Raw genomic sequence first — 20,826 nt, forward strand, 5'->3', positions numbered from 1 at the left:
ACGCCTAAACACTTATTTGAGTACTTACTCACTTGTTTTGAATAGGTGAGTGTTCCATATAGGAGTACGTAATTTGAATAAGTCTATGGACATGCTTATCCCATAGTCATTAAGTGTTAAGTGCTACATGTTAAGTATTTACCACACTCATGCATATCTAAGTAAGGTATACTTGAATTACTAGATATGAAATGTTTGAAGAGCATATTTACATGATTACTTGAACTACTCGATATGAAATGCTTGAAGAGCATATTTACGTGACTACTTGAACTACTCGATATGGAATGCTTGAAGAGCATATTTACGTGACTACTTGAATTACTCGACATGAAATTCTTGAAGGGCATATTTATTTAATATGTCTATCAATTAACTGTGACTACTTACCGTTAACCGTTAACCGTAATTACTTACCGTTTACTTGATTACCTACTTACGTGATTATTTGACTACTTGATTACTTGATTACCGTAAATTATATGTTGATATGAAATTGTCCACCATTTTAAGGCGAGTGTGTACTTTATCTCATTCGACCTACTAAAATGATAAATTTTTACCGTTCATCGGTTTACTTGATTACTTGTGCATGTTGTAAGCTCTAAGCTGAACTGGGCCCTGCCCTTGGTTACTAACCTACTCGAGCCAGGACTGGGCTCGGTCGGGTAGGTTGAAACCATGGGCCACCGTTTCGGTATACTCGATTACTACCACTGGAGAGATAAGGTGATGGCCAGACAAACCGAGGGGATCTGAAAGTTATAAGGTGCAGATGACCGACATGGTTCCACTGGAACACCGTATTCTTCAATGTGTGTTTATTTTGCACAGAGATAACTATTTCATGCAAATGTGCCAACGTGCAAATCTTGACTCATACCTGTGACATGCTCAAATTACTTGTACCATGATAATTGTCTCATGTTAATGTGTCATACCTGTGATATGGTCAAAGTACTCGTATAATGATAATTGTCTCATGTTCATGAGCCAACGTGCAACCCCGAACTATACATGTGGTATGCTCAATTACTTGATTTATTAGAACTGATAGAGTGTCTTGGAACCTCACTGGGCTGTGTAGCTCATCCCACGTTTTTGTTCTCTTTAACAGGGTTCGAGACCAAGAGTGCTCGTGAATAGTACTAGATAGCTTTCTTTTGAAATTTTAAGTTGTATTATAGCGGATGGTTATAGTACATTTTCCGTTGGATTGTACTTAAGCTTGAAAGCTGAATAATTGTAAGTGTGAAATATTTTGGAGTACTTTAATTATGTATTGAAGTTATTTGAAGTATTCCGAGTTTTAAATTGTGGATTGTACCGAGTCCTGACAAGAGTTGGGCAGGCGTCCCGCGGATACCCTTTGGTTCGTCTTAGGGAGAAGTGGGGGCGTCACAAACTCAACAATGATGTACAGACACGGCATTCTTCAAACAATGATGAACTAGTTTGGGAAGCACTAAAAGCTAAGGAAATGCAAGCTAACTTCTATGTTCATCAAGACAGCAGCTTATTCTGATCAGTGCATTTTCACATCAAAGAAAAACCCACAAGCATGTTTAGAGCCAATTTCAAGAAACTTACCAATTCTCGGAGCTGTCGCGCCTGTGAGAACCTCGAAATATATATAAATATCAATGCATACTTCATTTGCAAATTTTAATTCTTTAATAAATTCTAGCATTACTTTCACTTGTTTTAAATAAAGGCGTAAAAACAATTTTTATGCGAAAGATAATATAATTGTGCTAAAATATTAAATTACTTGGTTTTGTTATGCTAAATTAATATTTCTTTAGTTAGATTAATTTTATTGCCTTAAAATAAATTCTTTGAATTCCGATAGTTAGTTTTAATTGCTAATAAGGTTAAGTGCTAATAGGAACCTTAGTACTAGGACGAAGTCGATAAATTTTATATACAAGCGATACAAGTATACTAAGTATACTTAGGACGTAAAAATTTCGATAAGTAAACTTTTGCAAGAATAGTATATCATTAGGCATTCAAACTGCATTTGGGATAAATTTTGGAATTAGATTAAGAATAAGGACTTAAGTGGAAATTCGGAGGAAACGTGAAAAGATTAAAATAGCCTCCACCACCTCGGAAATTACCATGCAACCACTAAGGATCCATTGGCCAACCTTTTAAAATAACAATTCCATTTCTGCCGGATCACATTTCTTTTCTCCTCTCAAACACTCAACCTCCTCCATCCGCGATTCATCTTCATTTCAGCACCCATCTCCACTCCACTATCACACCTCAAACCACAACAACATTCTCTCTTTGCCTTGTTATTATCGACCGAGAGCGAAGAGCCGAGCTTCCTATTTTCCTGTCTGATCAGAAGCTTGAGCAAGGGAGGAAGTTGCGCAAGTTGCTTTCTTAAACTGTTCGCGAGTGAGTGTGAGTGATAACCGCGTGAGTTTTATCATCCTCTTCCTCACTGCCTAGAGCTTCCATTCCTTTCTTTAACCTCAACCAGCTGCGATCATCCTCCATTCCATTCCGCGTGCAAGCTTGAGCAAGAGAGGGAGTTGGCGGGCTGCATTCCTGTGCTGTCAGAGAGCTAGCCGAGAAAGAAACATTGCAGCTTCTTGTTGCGTGAGCTGAGCTTCCAGCTGAGGTAAATTCTAGACTTAGGCTAGCTAATTATGGGTAGATGAAGCTGTTTAAGAGCTTGCATGTGAAGTTTATCCTTCCGGATGATGAAATCAAAGCATTAGAAAAATCTGATTTGGAAGGAATGGGTTTGCCGAGAAGCTGAAATGGAAATGCAGCTTTAATTTTGTTTCCCTGAGGCAATCTGAGCTTATAAATGTGATTAACTAATTTAAGACAAGATGATTAAGCTTTGCATGCTACTCATTAGCTCGGTTAAGCAAGAAAAAAAATGAACAAGAAAATCTGCTGCATGCAAGATCATCCGAGAATAGCCGAATGAATTTCTGGATTTGTGGATGTTTATAGTTGCTGTCCGAACTTGATCTGAACTAGAAATGATAGTAATTTCATTAAGTAGCCTTGCATGTTAGTTTTGGGTACTTAACACAATGATTCAACCGAGGTAAATTCGGATTTAAGACCAACTAAGTGCTGGAAAATTTATGTGATTTGCCGAGGGAGTGAAACTGGAATTTTCAGTTGTTTTTGGGAATTTTTCTCTGGAAAATAATGCTTGGAAATGCATGAAATAGGTTGTTTTAAAGTCTTATAAGATATATAGATGTGAAACACTTGATTGGTTGGTTGAATTGACCAAAAATGTTGAAGCAAAGTGCTGAATTTCTCAGCTTAGCCGAGGGAAGAAGAAAGAATTTTTTTTCCAGATTTCTTTTGCAAATTTTTGGGTTCCAGATTGTTACATTAAAGTTTGATTCGCTGTAAAATATCCTATACTTGTTGATTTCAGTCTAGAACATTTTAAGAGGGTCATTCATGTGAAAGTTGGAGTGACAATGTAATGTTTATGGCTAAAATGTTGAGATGGAGATTCTTGGCTATTTGAGTGAATTGCACAAGCGTTAAATTTTGATGGAATTAACTGCTGGAATTACATGTTATTAGTTTCACTTGGTGGATAAAACCTTGCGGTTTAGTCGATGGAATTGCCTGGAGGCCTTGAATTTATTTGTTTAATTGTGATCTGATATGAGCCTGTTGGATACCAAGAGCTAATGATTGACGAAGCCTTGGTCATTTGTTTAATTTCAATCAGATATGAATCTGTTGAAACCCAGGGCTAATGATTGACGAAGCCCTAGTGAAATTGCTGGTTGAAACGTGACTTTACTATATTAGCAAATCTGAGATATAATGTGCTTGTGAATCGGAATCGTGAAGTTCATTTTGGCCCGGTGAACTTGAGCAATTTTTAATCAAGCTATTTAAATATATTTTACACCAGTATGGAACGATAAAATTTAGTATTATACGATAACGTTAGAAATTCGGGACTTTGAAATACATTGTCAACTAGTTATTTTCTTTCCTGGCTTAAATTAGCTTTACCATTTTTAGAAAATGATTTCACTAGTTTTAAAACCCTAGGTTTTATTTCTATTTCCTTTTCTTTCTTTAAAAATTGTCCTGGCTAGCTATTCCAGAGGAAAACTTGTTTGGCAAGCAAACTTATTCAAGTAAAGTAGCTCTAGTTACATCTTTAGAAAGAAAAGTAATATAAGGAAACTATACGGAATATTTTGCTACTTTTACTAGTTTTAATCTTAAGTGGATTGTCGAATTATTTTGAGAAAATAAACTATTTATATACTAGAGAATCTTTTATATTTATAAACCTAGAACTTGAATAGAAAACTTATAGTTCTTAAAACTTGGTTTTCTAGGATTTAGCGAGGACGCGGATTTTGATTCCCAGCTTGACTTGTGACTTCACTCTTGGTGAGTGTCTCTGCTTGTTCTATGCTTACTTGATTAAAGCGATTTCTTGACTTGATATGTGATATTTGGAAAAAAAAAATGGTTTCTGATCCATCGAAGTGAGCAGTGTGTACTTTATCACACTAGCCGTTCGAGTAGTGACTTGCTTGAAATGTTTTCATGAGTACATGCTTGCACTTGTTAATCACTAGGCAGGGGAGTGTACTACACCTTAAGGGTGGAAAGGACTCTTACCCTGACCTAATAATCTCTTGTTGGACGTAACGTCGTTGGATGAATTCCACGACTAGTCCCTAATCTCTTGTTGGACGTAACGTCGTTGGATGAATTCCTCGACCAGTCCCTAAGGTATACTCGAGTATTACCACTTTCGTGCTTGGAGTGCGGGCTCGGTACAGGGGTATGATTGGTGGTCGGAGTTAAGAAAAATAAAAAGATCTACACGGACCTTAGGTAGTGAAAGTTGACGGAGGGTCGACTACGGAAAATTTTGATCAAGCTCGTGGAGAAATGGCTCCTGAGAGCCCCTGTATCCTATCTTGTGCTGTTAAACGCTTTCCTAATTGTTTACTTTAATTGAAGTTAATACTCGCTATTTGTTTTATGTGATTGCATGTTTTGGGGCACCACTGAGCTTTAGCTCACCCCACGTTATTTTGTTTTCCTTGACAGGTTCTGGCACTTGAGCAAGACTTGAAATCTAATTTCACTTTTATGCATGTAGTTTGAGTTAAACATTGTATCTTTTAATTTGGATTGCCGTTTGAAGCTGGAAAAGTGTGAACCCTGGAATTGTTATTTGGCTTGTACTAATGTATTTGGATTGTATGTTTTGTTGCCTGGTTTGTAACGCGCAAGGTATTTAAGAGTCGACGATTGGCTATCTTAAAAATGCTGTTATCTCTGAAGTTAATGTGGTTTTAGTCATCAGCCTATTTGGAAGGAAACAGTGTTGTAATAGTTTAGGTTATTCTTCGGAAGGGTTTGGATAGTTTGCTTGTGTGAGTCCTGGCGAGAGCTAGGCAGACGGCCCGCAAACCCTCTGGTTCGCCTTAGGGGGAAGTGGGGTCGCCAAGGTGGTATCAGAGCCTAGGTTAGAAAATTTAATTGAAAGACATATTAGATGTGTTAGAAACCCTAATCCTTTCTAGAAGTAAGAAATGAGATACCTAGACATATTTAAGTAGTACCTGACCAAACTAGCTATTTAAGTTTTAACCTTTGGGTTTTTGTTATTTTGCAGGTATGGAGAACGGAAATGGGCATGCTAATGGTAATGGAGAGACTAATGGACATATAGAGCCTCTTAGGTCCATCTCCTATAGGCCACGAGGTGGAGGAGCTCATATACGCTAGTCACCAGCTGATAGGCATCCCCGATGTCAGTGTAGGGCCACCCACGCCTACCCTAATGAGTTAGTGCTGTGATTAGACGATGAGCGTCGCCATTTGAGGGACGCTAACTATACTTTGACCCAGGATGTTGAGGAGTTGAGCATCATGGTGGACACTCAGTTTGACCGTATAGCTGAGTTAGAGCAGAGGTTAGCAGCTGAGCATGCTAGGTTGGAGGTTGCTCGCGGGGGGATAGGGAGACAGAGATCTCGGTTGACTCGATTAGCCGAGAGAGTACGTGATAGGAGTGCTGGTATTAGGGCTGACGCCACTATGATGATGGATGAGGCCACGAGTATTCTTCAGGGTAACGCTCAGGTAGGCGTTGAGGAGGATCCAGAGGAGGATGCTGCTCCTGGTAGCCCTGCTGAGGGTTAGGTTAGATCTGACTTGATTGTATTAGATAGATAGGGTTAGAAAGGAGGACACTAGGTTGGGCCATCAAATTTTGCCTAGCTCGATGGCCTACTTTTGAGGCACCACATCCCTGATTTTTGTTTAAGGGATTACTTGTATATGTTTTTGTTAAACTCATGTGCCTTACTTTTGGAAAATGTCCCAACCCGCTATTTGTATGACTCTCACATGTGTCTATATATTAAGCGTTTCATTTTACTTTTCTCAATTTTCCTGTTGATTTTAAATTACAAAGAGAATAATAACAATAATAACAATAAATAATATTCTCGCCTAATAGCCTTATTTTTCAGTAATAGGCATAACTAGGCTATGGACCGACAAGTGATAGGTAGAGGACGTGGGAGACCAACTAGACAACATCCCGAAGCGGGTAGCGATAGGGGACCCGAGGTCAATCAAGACCAAGGTCAAGAGGGCGTGGCCGGAGACCAAGTGGCCACCACAATTAATCGAATCACTGATGTCTTAGAGCGCTTGACTGAACACCAAGCCTCTGGACAAGTGCATCACCAAGGAAGCCCAACCGATACTGAGGATCGGGCACTAGAGAGATTTCTGAAGTTCGGACCTCCCAAGTTTTATGGAGGACCCGAACCGGAGATAGCCGAAGGATGGTGGGAGAGAATCTCCGACATTTTCGCAGCCTTAAACTATGCGGAAGAGAGACAAGTAACTTTCGCAACGTTCCAGTTTGAAGGAGCTGCTCGCTCTTGGTGGAACCTAGTTAGGGTTAACTGGGACAGGAATCATACTCCCAGGACCTGGGCGAACTTCACGAGGGAGTTCAACGCCAAGTTTCTTCCACCTCTCATCCAAGAGAAGAGAGAGGATGACTTCATCAAATGTAGGCAAGGGGCGATGAGTGTCGCCGAATATGAGGTCCAATTCATGAAACTATCCCGTTTTGCTCCTGAATTGATAGCCACGGAGCAAAGGCGTGTAAGGAGGTTTGTGCAGGGACTAAACGTGAAAATCCAGGAGGGATTAGCTGCAGTTCGGATAGACACTTTTGTCGATGCTGTCGAGAGAGCCCAAAGGGTTGAAGTAGCCAGAGCCCAAGTGAAATCTTTTCAGGCCAAGAAAAGATTTGCCCCTAGTAGTGTAGGGAGCCAACTTATGGAAATGCTCCACCGACCAAAGTGGGTCGAGGAACGAGTAGAGTGAATAGCTCTGGAGCACCACGAGGCGCTTTAGCGAGAGGAGCTGGGGCGAGAAGTACAGGGGGGAGAGATAATGGAGCTAGAGGGGGATCAAATGGAAGGGGTCAACCTAGGAACGCCCCGCAAGGAGGTCGTGCGATAATTCCCCAGGTAACTTGTGCGTATTGCAAGAAACCTGGACATTCCGAGGTCGAATGCTGGAAGAAACAAGAAAGTGCTTGAAGTGCGGAAGCAGTGAGCACCAAATTTCCGGTTGCCCAAAAATGCAAGAAGAGGTTACCTCGAACGCTAGACCAGCCATTTCTGGAGGGGGCAGGCCGAAAGTTCCTGCCAGGGTGTACACTATAGATGACCAATCTGTACCCGATTCCTCGGAAATTGTAGAAGGTACTCTTCCAATCTTTCATCGATTAGCTAGAGTACTAATTGACCCTGGTGCAACTCATTTATTTGTGAATCCAACTTTTATGTCCGGAATTGATGTGAAACCTGTTAGATTACCCTTCGATCTTGAAGTTAGGACACCTATGGGTAATAATAATATAATCACTAGCTTAGCCTATAAGAATTGCGAATTCTGGATTGGAGAGCGTAAAATGCTAGTGGATCTAATCAGCTTGGACATAAAAGGTTATGATGTTATTATAGGAATGGATTTTCTAGCCCATCATCATGCTAAACTTGATTGCAGAGAAAAAGTGTTAGAGTTTTGGATTCCCGGGGAAGCAACCCTGAAATTAGATGTGAAAGGTAGGTTAGCATCGTCTGCTATGATCTCGGGAATACGGGCGAGGAAAATGTTACATAAAGGAGCGCAAGGTTTCCTAGCCTTCCTGATTAACGCTCCTAGTGACCAAGTGAAATTAGAAGATGTACCAGTGGTACGGGAATTTCCAGACGTTTTCCCTGAAGAATTAAAGACATTACCGCCGGAGAGAGAAGTGGAGTTCAAGATTGACTTGGTGCCGGGAACGGCTCCAATCTCCAAGACTTCGTACAGAATGGCTCCTGCAGAGCTAAAAGAGTTGAAAATTCAACTACAGGACCTACTGGAGAAAGGTTTCGTTAGAGAAAGCGACTCACCATGGGGAGCACCCGTTCTATTTTTCAAGAAAAAGAACGGAAGCTTGAGGTTATGTATCGATTACCGAGGGTTAAATGAGGTTACGATTAAGAATAAATACCCTCTACCGTTGATTGATAGCTTATTTGATCAGCTGCAAGGATCCGTAGTCTTCTCTAAGCTGGACTTGAGGCAAGGGTATTACCAGTTGAAGATTAAGAAAGAAGATATACCCAAAACTGCTTTCAATACAAGATATAGACATTTTGAGTTTGCAATCATGCCATTTGGATTAACTAACGCACCAGCTGCTTTCATGGATTTAATGCAGCGAGTCTTTAAGAAGTATCTGGATCAGTTCGTAGTGGTTTTCATCGATGATATTTCGATATACTCTAAGACTCGAGAAGAACATGTTAAGCACCTGGAGCTAGTTTTACAGATACTAAGAGAGCATAAGTTGTATGCCAAATTCAGTAAGTGCGAGTTTTGGCTAGAAGAGATATCTTTTCTAGGGCATAAAGTTTCTGAAGAGGGAATTGCCGTGGATCCGGCAAAAGTTGAGGCCGTTATGTTGTGGAAACAGCCAAAGACTCCAATAGATGTTAGAAGTTTCTTGGGCTTAGCAGGTTACTATAGGAGGTTTATCAAGGATTTTTCGAAGATTGCTGGACCTATGACCGAGCTGACCAAGAAAGGTAACAAGTTTATCTGGACTCCAAAGTGCGAGTGGAGTTTTCGGGAGTTAAAGAAGCGATTAACATCCGCTCCTGTTTTGGTATTATCTGATGGAGAAGAAGGTTATGCCGTATACTCTGATGCTTCTAGAAAAGGTCTAGGATGTGTTTTGATGCAAAAAGATAAAGTAGTTGCTTATGCTTCTAGAAGATTGAAGCCTCATGAACAAAATTACCCAACGCACGACTTAGAACTGGCTGCAATGATTTTTGCCTTAAAGAAATGGAGACATTACTTGTACGGCGTGACTTTCGAAGTTTATACGGACCATAAGAACCTCAAGTACTTGTTCTTCCAAAAGGAATTGAATTTGATACAGAGGCGATGGGTAGAATTTTTGGAAGATTATGATTGTTCAATTAACTACCACCCAGGAAAGACCAATGTGGTAGCCGACGCTCTAAGTAGAAAAGCCCAAGTAGCGGGGTTAATGGTTAAGGAATGGGACATGCTAGAGGAGGTTAGTAGTTGGAACCCTCGCTTGGAGAGATTGAAGATATTATTTGGGAATTTGTCATTAAAGTCACCATTATTAGAGCGTATTAAGGAGGCCCAGAAAACGGACCCTGTAATCCAGAAGAATGTGGAGAAAGTGCAAAAAGGAGAAACCCTAGATTTTAAATTAGGGTCTGAAGGTGTGTTGAGGTTTCGAGATCGAATTGTGGTTCCGGCAGATGAAAAGTTAAGGAAAGAAATTTTAGAAGAATCACATCAATAAAAGTATACCATACATCCAGGAGGGAATAAGATGTATCACGATGTGAAAGAGTTATACTGGTGGGACGGTTTGAAAAAGGACGTAGCTGAGTTCGTACAAAAATGTTTGATCTACCAACAAGTAAAAGCTGAACATCAGAAGCCCTCTGGTCTATTGCAACCACTAGAAATTCCCGAATAGAAATGGGAACATATAACCATGGATTTTGTAACGGGGTTGCCTCGAAGTAAAAAGGGATTCGATGCGATTTGGGTGATAGTTGACCGACTTACCAAGTCCGCACATTTTCTACCTGTGAGCATGAGCTTTTCTTTGGAGAAATTGGCCAAGTTGTACACAGAAGAGATCATGAGATTGCATGGTATCCCTATAAGTATTGTGTCTGATCGAGATCCAAGGTTTGTCTCGCGTTTCTGGCAGAAATTTCAAGAGTCATTGGGGACCAAGTTGAAATTTAGTACTGCGTACCATCCCCAAACCGATGGGCAGTCGGAAAGGACAATTCAAACTTTGGAGGATCTGCTGAGGTCGTGTATATTGGATTTTGGGGGAAAATGGAGTCAGTATATGACCTTAGTAGAATTTACGTATAATAATAGCTATCATGTCTCGATTCAAATGGCACCTTATGAAGCGTTGTACGGGAGAAGGTGTCGATCTCCGATTCATTGGGATGAAGTAGGAGAGAAAAAAATTGTGAATCCAACAACTATACCTTGGATGGAAGAAGCTCAAGAAAAAGTGAAGCTAATTAGAGAAAGACTTCAAGTTGCCCAGAGTCGACAAAAGAGCTACGCCGACACATGGAGAAAAGATTTAGAATTCGAAGTAGGAGACAAAGTTTTCCTAAGAATTAAACCCCTGAAGAGCGGGGTAGTGTCCAAGAAGGGGAAGAAACTAAAACTGAGATATATCGGACCTTTTGAAATTTTGAAACGAATCGGGAAAGTAGCGTATCAGCTGAAGTTGCCGGCAAGTATGGCTAAGGTTCACGATGTATTTCATATCTCTATGCTTAGGAAATATCACCACGACCCAAGTCATGTGCTGCAATTGGAAGGAATTGAGGTGGATGAGACGTTAACCTATGAAGAAGGACCAGTCAAGATTCTGGAAAAAGAAATGAAGGAACTGAGGAATAAGAAAATTCCTTTGGTGAAGATTTTATGGAAAAATCATGGCTTAGAGGAGGCAACTTGGGAACTAGAAGAGGAAATGTAGAAAAAGTACCCCGATTTATTTCTTTAGAAAGTGAGAATTTTGAGGACAAAATTCATTGTAAGGAGGGGAGGATGTGAGAACCTCGAAATATATATAAATATCAATGCATACTTCATTTGCAAATTTTAATTCTTTAATAAATTCTAGCATTACTTTCACTTGTTTTAAATAAAGGTGTAAAAACAATTTTTATGCGAAAGATAATATAATTGTGCTAAAATATTAAATTACTTGGTTTTGTTATGCTAAATTAATATTTCTTTAGTTAGATTAATTTTATTGCCTTAAAATAAATTCTTTGAATTCCGATAGTTAGTTTTAATTGCTAATAAGGTTAAGTGCTAATAGGAACCTTAGTACTAGGACGAAGTCGATAAATTTTATATACAAGCGATACAAGTATACTAAGTATACTTAGGACGTAAAAATTTCGATAAGTAAACTTTTGCAAGAATAGTATATCATTAGGCATTCAAACTGCATTTGGGATAAATTTCAGAATTAGATTAAGAATAAGGACTTAAGTGGAAATTCGGAGGAAACGTGAAAATATTAAAAGAGCCTCCACCACCTCGGAAATTACCATGCAACCACTAAGGATCCATTGGCCAACCTTTTAAAATCACAATTCCATTTCTGCCGGATCACATTTCTTTTCTCCTCTCAAACACTCAACCTCCTCCATCCGCGATTCATCTTCATTTCAGCACCTATCTCCACTCCACTATCACACCTCAAACCACAACAACATTCTCTCTTTGCCTTGTTATTATCGACCGAGAGCGAAGAGCCGAGCTTCCTATTTTCCTGTCTGATCAGAAGCTTGAGCAAGGGAGGAAGTTGCGCAAGTTGCTTTCTTAAACTGTTCGCGAGTGAGTGTGAGTGATAACCGCGTGAGTTTTATCATCCTCTTCCTCACTGCCTAGAGCTTCCATTCCTTTCTTTAACCTCAACCAGCTGCGATCATCCTCCATTCCATTCCGCGTGCAAGCTTGAGCAAGAGAGGGAGTTGGCGGGCTGCATTCCTGTGCTGTCAGAGAGCTAGCCGAGAAAGAAACATTGCAGCTTCTTGTTGCGTGAGCTGAGCTTCCAGCTGAGGTAAATTCTAGACTTAGGCTAGCTAATTATGGGTAGATGAAGCTGTTTAAGAGCTTGCATGTGAAGTTTATGCTTACGGATGATGAAATCAAAGCATTAGAAAAATCTGATTTGGAAGGAATGGGTTTGCCGAGAAGCTGAAATGGAAATAAAGCTTTAATTTTGTTTCCCTGAGGCAATCTGAGCTTATAAATGTGATTAACTAATTTAAGACAAGATGATTAAGCTTTGCATGCAGCTCATTAGCTCGGTTAGGCAAGAAAAAAAAATGAACAAGAAAATCAGCTGCATGCAAGATCATCCGAGAATAGCCGAATGAATTTCTGGATTTGTGGATGTTTATAGTTGCTGTCCGAACTTGATCTGAACTAGAAATGATAGTAATTTCATTAAGTAGCCTTGCATGTTAGTTTTGGGTACTTAACACAATGATTCAACCGAGGTAAATTCGGATTTAAGACCAACTAAGTGCTGGAAAATTTACGTGATTTGCCGAGGGAGTGAAACTGGAATTTTCAGTTGTTTTTGGGGATTTTTCTCTGGAAAATAATGCTTGGAAATGCATGAAATACGTTGTTTTAAAGTCTTATAAGATATATAGATGTGAAACACTTGATTGGTTGGTTGAATTGACCAAAAATGTTGAAGCAAAGTGCTGGAATTTCTCAGCTTAGCCGAGGGAAGAAGAAAGAATTTTTTTTCCAGATTTCTTTTGCAAATTTTTGGGTTCCAGATTGTTACATTAAAGTTTGATTCGCTATAAAATATCCTACACTTGTTGATTTCAGTCTAGAACATTTTAAGAGGGTCATGCATGTGAAAGTTGGAGTGACAATGTAATGTTTATGGCTAAAATGTTGAGATGGAGATTCTTGGCTTTTTGAGTGAATTGCACAAGCGTTAAATTTTGATGGAATTACATGTTATTAGTTTCACTTGGTGGATAAAACCTTGCGGTTTAGTCGATGGAATTGCCTGGAGGCCTTGAATTTATTTGTTTAATTGTGATCTGATATGAGCCTGTTGGATACCAAGAGCTAATGATTGATGAAGCCTTGGTCATTTGTTTAATTTCAATCAGATATGAATCTGTTGAAACCCAGGGCTAATGATTGACGAAGCCCTAGTGAAATTGCTGGTTGAAACGCGACTTTACTATATTAGCAAATCTGAGATATAATGTGCTTGTGAATCGGAATCGTGAAGTTCATTTTGGCCCGGTGAACTTGAGCAATTTTTAATCAAGCTATTTAAATATATTTTACACCAGTATGGAATGATAAATTTTAGTATTATACGATAACGTTAGAAATTCGGGACTTTGAAATACATTGTCAACTAGTTATTTTCTTTCCTGGCTTAAATTAGCTTTACCATTTTTAGAAAATGATTTCACTAGTTTTAAAACCCTAGGTTTTATTTCTATTTCCTTTTCTTTCTTTAAAAATTGTCCTGGCTAGCTATTCTAGAGGAAAACTTGTTCGGCAAGCAAACTTATTCAAGTAAAGTAGCTCTAGTTACATCTTTAGAAAGAAAAGTAATATAAGGAAACTATACGGAATATTTTGCTACTTTTACTAGTTTTAATCTTAAGTGGATTATAAATGATTCGCCATGGGGAGCACCTGTTCTATTCGTTAAGAAAAAAGATGGAAGTTTGAAGTTATGTATTGATTATCGAGAATTAAATGAACGTACAATTAAAAACAAATACCCTCTACCTTTGATTGACAGCTTATTCGACCAGCTACAAGGATCAGTAGTTTTCTCCAAACTGGATTTGAGACAAGGGTATTATCAGTTGAAAATCAAGAAGGAAGACTGTGACGACCCCACCTCCCCCTAAGACGAACCAAAGGGTTCGGCGGCCCGCCTGCCCAGCTCTCGTCAGGACTCACTCACTCGTATCACGTGCATTCATTCATGGACCAAAAATAACATCGCAATTCAAGCTTAGAATTTACATTGATGAAAATCAAGGTACAAAGCCTCAATATCCTCGAACTGGTTCAGGGCGTATACAATCCAAATACAAAACATTCTATTCGAGGAATAGCGCGAGTACAAGTCAAAAGTCAAAACAACTAGTTTACGCTAATCTTTACATATCTCACGCCTCGCTCGTACCCCCTGTAAGGAAAACAAATAGCGTGGTATGAGCTAAAAAGCCCAGTGAGGTTCTATATATATAAACAAGTAATTAAACAAGGAACATTAGTCATGTAATAACAATTAATCCAGAAAACCTTATGTATAGTTCATGAGTAATTGGGACTTATTACAGGTATGGAGCATATCACAGGTATAGCACATGATTTCATGTTGGCATCATGTTGGCATTTTAGCATGGAACAATTATCATGATACACGGTAACCATATACTGAAGGATACGGTGTTCCGGTGGAACTTTGTCGGTCCTCTGCACCTTATAACTTCCGGATCCCCACGGTTGACTGGCCATCACCTTATCCCTCCAGTGGTAATACTTGAGTATACCGACGGTTGTCCAGGGTTCCAACCTACCCGACCGAGCCCAGTCCTGGCTCGAGTAGGTCAGTAACCGAGGCGGGGCCCAAGTTCAGCTTAGAGCTTACAACATGCACAAGTAACCAAGTAATTCGGTAAAGGGTAAAATTCATCAATTGAATAGGTCGAGTAAGGTAAAGTACACACTCGCCTAACAATGATGGTCAACTTCATATAGCATGTGGTTCATGATAATTAAGTAATCAAGTGGACACTTAGCACGTAAGCAATACAAGTTGATTTCATGGGAGCATGTAATTCACGGATATCACGTAATCACATAAATTGGAAATCGAGTAAACAGATAATCAAGTAATCAGGTAGTCACAGAAAACAACGGGTATATAGAACACTCACCTATTTACGCACAACAACGTGCAAAATATCCTTCCGGATATTATCTTTAGTCACTGAGAAAACATAAAATTAAATGAAAAGAATATTACCACTCATTTATCACAAACAATTAGGTGCAATCAAAGAAGCTCGACAAATGATGAGTAGAACGTATAAAAAGACTTTAAAGTGGAACGAGGACATTTGGACCCGTGGACAAAATAACTAGGGTTTCCTAGACCACACGTAAAACCAAACTCAAAAGGGTTATAATTTTTTCTAACGGAAACACTTGAACTAAAGACAAGTCAAAATCCAACTAGATAGACTAAAAAAATACCATTTTCGGAATCGTTTATATGGTTGAAACTTATCTCATATTCAAGTAGATATTATAGACTAATTGTCTTAATGAAATTCATGAAAAAGAGAGGACAAAATACTCAAGAAAATCCGAAACCACTCCTCTTTATTTGGTAAGAGTAAGTAAACATTTGGAGTTTCCAATTGAAGAAGGATCATGTTTTTAAGATGGAAAAATGGTCATAGTATTATAGAAGTTCAAATAGAACTTAGCTTTCAGGCGAAAATTTGGGCAGCATGCCCTTTGTGTTTACCTAATTTTCCAGCCATTTAGGCTTCACATTTTTCCTCAACCAAAACCCAACATCACACAAATCAGCAATTCAAGTCAAAAGCCGTTCCATAGGCTTACAACATCATAAGAATAAGAATAACAATAATAACAAGTGCAGAAATTCAAATTAGCAAAAGACAGATTTGACGTGCGAATAAGGAAATAACATATCCAAGGTTACGCTTATCGGATTGAAACGCAGCTTATACCATTTCGAAGCTAAGGCAAAGGCCTACAACTTTCATGAAGAGCACTTAGTCTAATTTCCAGTGTAACCTGATCAATTTCCCAATCCATATAACCTGGTTTCAACTATTCGGCTAATCAACCGTACTGCATTCAAGTGACTATATCTCAGTCTACCAAGGTCCGTTTAAGGTGTTCTTGGTGGCGTTACAAAGCTAAGACAGAACAATGAAACTTTCATGTTTTGGTGAAAGGCTAAATCCAAACGGATTATAGTGAATAAATTCATCCAAAAGGACTAAACTGTCCACACGGAACTCTGGAATGTAACCTAGAACAGCGAGGGTATTTTCATCTTTTCACAAGCTACGTTGTTCCGATTGAGCTGAAATTTTGTAGGCACCTATAAAATACCATTCTATAAAACTTTCATGTTTTATTCCAAGCCCAATTCGGCCTCTAACATGGTGCAACAAAAACGGGCAGAATAGGATGAAAATTTCCAGAAATCTGAAATCTTTTGGTTTCAATTGAACTTTCTTCAATTCCTTGTTCCAATCACTACCAAAGCCCCTTGTATAATCTTATATTCAACATATAGTAACCATATAGCAAGTTTGGGCAGAAATTTATCAAATCCTAACTCACTTATATCATCCAAAAATCATCACAATAACTTGCATATCTTGTAATCAAGCCAAAATAGAAGCTAACTATCATCTTAAACCAAAATTTAAATGGACAACAACCATGGTCAGATTTATACCTCAAAAACCAGGCTTGAAAGAGTGATACTTCACCCCCTTTGAAATTTCTTAGTTCCTCAAGCTTCCCAACTCACACTTAGCACTTTAATCGGTTTAAAATTTCATTTCCTCACTTGGTTAGTGCAAATCAAGAAGAAAAAATGGTTTCTCTTGCTTTCCCTTTTCTCTCTCAAAAATTTCGTCCATAAGCAAGAAAAAATGAAGAAGAAAGAGCTTAGTTTGTCTTATAAGAAGGTTGGAAAGATAAGAATTAATTCTAGCCACAAGTTTGTCTAACACTTGGTTGAATTACAACCACAAAATTTTCTCTTTCTTTCCTTGCATTTTAACCACTAAATTTCGGCCAATAGGAGAGCTAAGAGGGGGAAGATATTTTGCTCCATTAATGATAAACTTGTATGGCAAGAAAGTGGTGATCAAGTGGTGCGTTCAACCGGTAGTGCGCGGGACCCGCCGGTTCGCGCCGTTTTTCTTAAAAACACACATACTAGGGTTTTTAATTTCTATTCACTAACTTTATATCATTGCTCCTAGTCACATATTATTTCTCACTTAAAAGTCACTTTTAACCACCAAAAGTGATCCTTGCTCCGTATCGAAAATTCATCCGGCGAAAAATCGCGAAAACCCTAATTTTGCTCCAATCTTGAAACAAAACGTGAAACCCTACTTTCTAGGTTTATTTACACTTATTGTGGAACGATTGAGTAGTAGTGTTATAAAAAATGAATAATTTCCAAATAATAGGTCATTTTGAAGGTTGTACAATTCCATAAATTGAATTTAGGGTTTCGGTTGAAATATGAGAAATTTGAGAAAATGATCAATCACAAGTAAAACTAGGGTTTAGATTAGACTTTTAGGGTTTCAAATCTTTTAAAACAAAATAAGGTTTTAAATCAAACCCAAAGAAATACACTTTAATATCTTCTTTACAAACAATCTCCTAATATTCGGGGTGTTACAAAGACATACCTAAGACTGCTTTTAATACAAGATATGGACATTTTGAGTTTGCAGTCATGCCATTTGGATTAACCAATGCACCAGCTGCCTTCATGGATTTAATGCAGAGAGTCTTTAAAAAGTACTTGGATCAGTTCGTAGTAGTCTTTATTGATGATATTCTAGTATGTTCTAAGACTCGAGAAGAACATGCTAAACACTTGGAGATAGTTCTGCAGATCTTAAGGGAGCATAAATTGTATGCTAAATTTAGCAAGTGCGAGTTTTGGCTGGAAGAAATTTCTTTTCTGGGACACAAAGTTTCTAAAGATAGAATTGCCGTGGATCCGGCAAAAGTTGAGGCAGTCACAATGTGGAAACAGCCAGAAACTCCAACAGAGGTTAGAAGTTTCCTGGGTTTAGCAGGTTACTACAGGCGGTTCATCAAGGATTTTTTGAAGATTGCTGGACCTACGACAGAGCTGACAAAGAAAAAATAATAAGTTCATTTGGACTCCAAAGTGCGAGTCAAGCTTTCAAGAGTTAAAGAAGCGCTTAACATCAGCTCCTGTGTTGGCATTGCCTGACGGAGTAGAAAGTTATGTCGTATACTCTGATGCCTCTAGGGAAGGTTTAGGATGTGTACTAATGCAAAAGGGTAAGGTAGTTGCCTATGCCTCTTGAAAATTGAAGCCTCACGAACAAAATTACCCAACGCATGACCTAGAACTGGTTGCAGTGGTCTTTGCCTTAAAAAAATGGAGACATTACTTGTACGGTGTGACTTTTGAAGTTTATACGGACCACAAGAGCCTTAAGTACTTGTTCTCCCAAAAGGAATTGAATTTGAGACAGAGGCGATGGGTAGAATTTTTAGAGGATTATGATTGTTCTATCAACTACCACCCTGGAAAAGCCAACGTGGTAGCAGACGCTCTAAGTAGAAAAGTCCAAGTAGCGGGGTTAATGGTAAAAGAATGGGACATGTTAGAAGAGGTTAGTAGTTGGAACCCTCGCTTGGAGAAATTGAAGATTTTATTTGGGAACCTGTCGTTGAAATCACCGTTATTGGAGCGTATTAAGGAGGCACAAAAAACGGACCCTACAATCCAGAACAGGTTGGAGAAGTTGCAAAAGGGGGAAACCCTAGACTTTAAATTAGGGTCTGAAGGAGTGTTAAGGTTTCGAGATCGAATTGTGGTTCTAGTTGATGAAGAGTTAAGGAAAGAAATTCTGGAAGAATCACATCGATCGAGGTATACTATACACCCGGGAGTGAACAAAATGTATCGCGATGTGAAAGAGTTATACTGGTGGGACGGTTTGAAAAAGGACGTGGCAGAATTTGTACAGAAATGTCTGATATGCCAACAAGTAAAAGCTAAACATCAGAAACCTTCTGGTTTATTGCAGCCACTAGAAATTCCTGAATGAAAGTGGGAACACATAACCATGGATTTTGTAACAGGATTGCCTCGAAATCAAAAGGGATCTGATGCGATTTGGGTGATAGTTGACAGGCTTACCAAGTCCGCACATTTCCTACCTGTGAACATGAGTTTTTCTTTGGAAAAATTGGCCAAGTTGTACACAGAAGAGATCGTAAGATTGCATGGTATTCCTATAAGCAATGTATCTGATCGTGATCCAAGGTTTGTTTCACGTTTTTGGCAGAAATTTCAAGAGACATTGGGGACCAAGTTGAAGTTTAGTACCGCTTATCATCCCCAAACAGATGGGCAGTCAAAAAGGACAATTCAGACTTTGAAGGATATGCTGAGGTCGTGTATATTGGATTTTGGAGGTATATGGAGTCAGTATATGACCTTAGTAGAATTTGCCTATAATAACAGCTATCATGCTTCAATTCAAATGGCACCTTATGAGGTATTGTATGGGAGAAGGTGTCGATCTCCGATTCATTGGGATGAAGCAGGAGAGAAGAAAATTTTAGATCCAACGGTTATACCTTGGATGGAAGAAGCTCATGAGAAAGTGAAACTAATTAGGGAAAGGCTTCGAACTGCCCAGAGTCGATAAAAAAGCTATGCCGACACAAGGAGAAAAGATTTGGAGTTTGAAGTGGGGGACAAAGTTTTCCTAAGAGTTAAACCTTTGAAGGGCGGAGTAGTGTCCAAAAAGAGTAAAAAGCTAAAGCCGCGGTATATTGGACCTTTTGAAATTTTGAAACGAATCGGAAAGGTGGCGTATCAACTGCAGTTGCCTTCGAGCATGGCCAAGATTCACAATGTATTTCATGTTTCTATGCTCAAGAAATATCACCCCGATCCAAGCCACGTGCTACAATTGGAAGGAATTGAGGTGGATGAGTCGTTAACTTATGAGGAAGAACTAGTTAAGATTTTGGAAAGAGAAGTAAAAGAATTGCGAAGTAAGAAAATTCCTTTGGTGAAGATTCTATGGAAAAATCATGGAATAGAGGAAGCAACTTGGGAACTAGAAGAGGAAATGCAGAGAAAGTACCCCGAACTACTTCATTAGAAGGTGAGAATTTTGAGGACAAAATTCATTTAAGGGAGGGAGGATGTGAGAACCTTGAAAAATATATACATATATATACATGTTGCATTTGCATTTTAGACTCTTAATAACTTTTATCATTATTGGTTCTTGAATAAGTATGTAAAAATAATTTTTAAGTTACAAATAATCTAGTTGTGCAAAATATTAAATTATTTGAATTTTTGCCAAGTTAAGTTAATAGTTCCTAATGTAGGTTATTTTATTTCTTTGATTTTGATTCTTTGAATTTCGATAGCTAATTTTAAGTGTTAATAACGTTAAGTGTCAACGGGAACCTAGAATTAAGACGAAATCGATTTTAGATCAAAACCTTTATAATTACACTTAGGACGTTGAATCTCGATAATTGAATTTTTGCGAGACTAGTACACTAGTAGGCTATCGAATTTCATTTGGGGTAAAATTTTGGAATTAGTTTACGAATGAGAACTTAAGTGGAAGGTCGAACAAGTTGTTAAAAGACCAAAGTAGCCTTCCTCCATTTCAAATTAACCATGCAGCCATGGAACCTCTTTAAACAAGCTTCGAATTCAAGCATTTCCATCCTTACCGGTTCCATTCTTCACACCAACATCTAACACTTTCATCTAGCCGGTCCCATTTTCTTTTTATCTACTCCACCATTCCATCATTCATAATGTCGGCTCACACTCCACTA

The 20,826-nt window shown here is 38.7% G+C and overlaps 1 protein-coding gene across 1 annotated transcript; it reads left to right on the forward strand.

Moving 5' to 3' along the window:
• Positions 1 to 19,076: 19,076 nt before the first annotated feature.
• On the forward strand, positions 19,077 to 20,126 carry LOC140021279 (uncharacterized). Its single transcript, XM_072072043.1, has 2 exons — positions 19,077 to 19,428; positions 19,756 to 20,126. The coding sequence occupies exons 1-2, from the start codon at positions 19,077 to 19,079 to the stop codon at positions 20,124 to 20,126; spliced, it is 723 nt and encodes a 240-aa protein (XP_071928144.1).
• Positions 20,127 to 20,826: the final 700 nt, after the last annotated feature.

The sequence above is a fragment of the Coffea arabica genome, chromosome 11e, assembly GCF_036785885.1.
Source record: "Coffea arabica cultivar ET-39 chromosome 11e, Coffea Arabica ET-39 HiFi, whole genome shotgun sequence".
Taxonomy (NCBI): domain Eukaryota; kingdom Viridiplantae; phylum Streptophyta; class Magnoliopsida; order Gentianales; family Rubiaceae; genus Coffea; species Coffea arabica.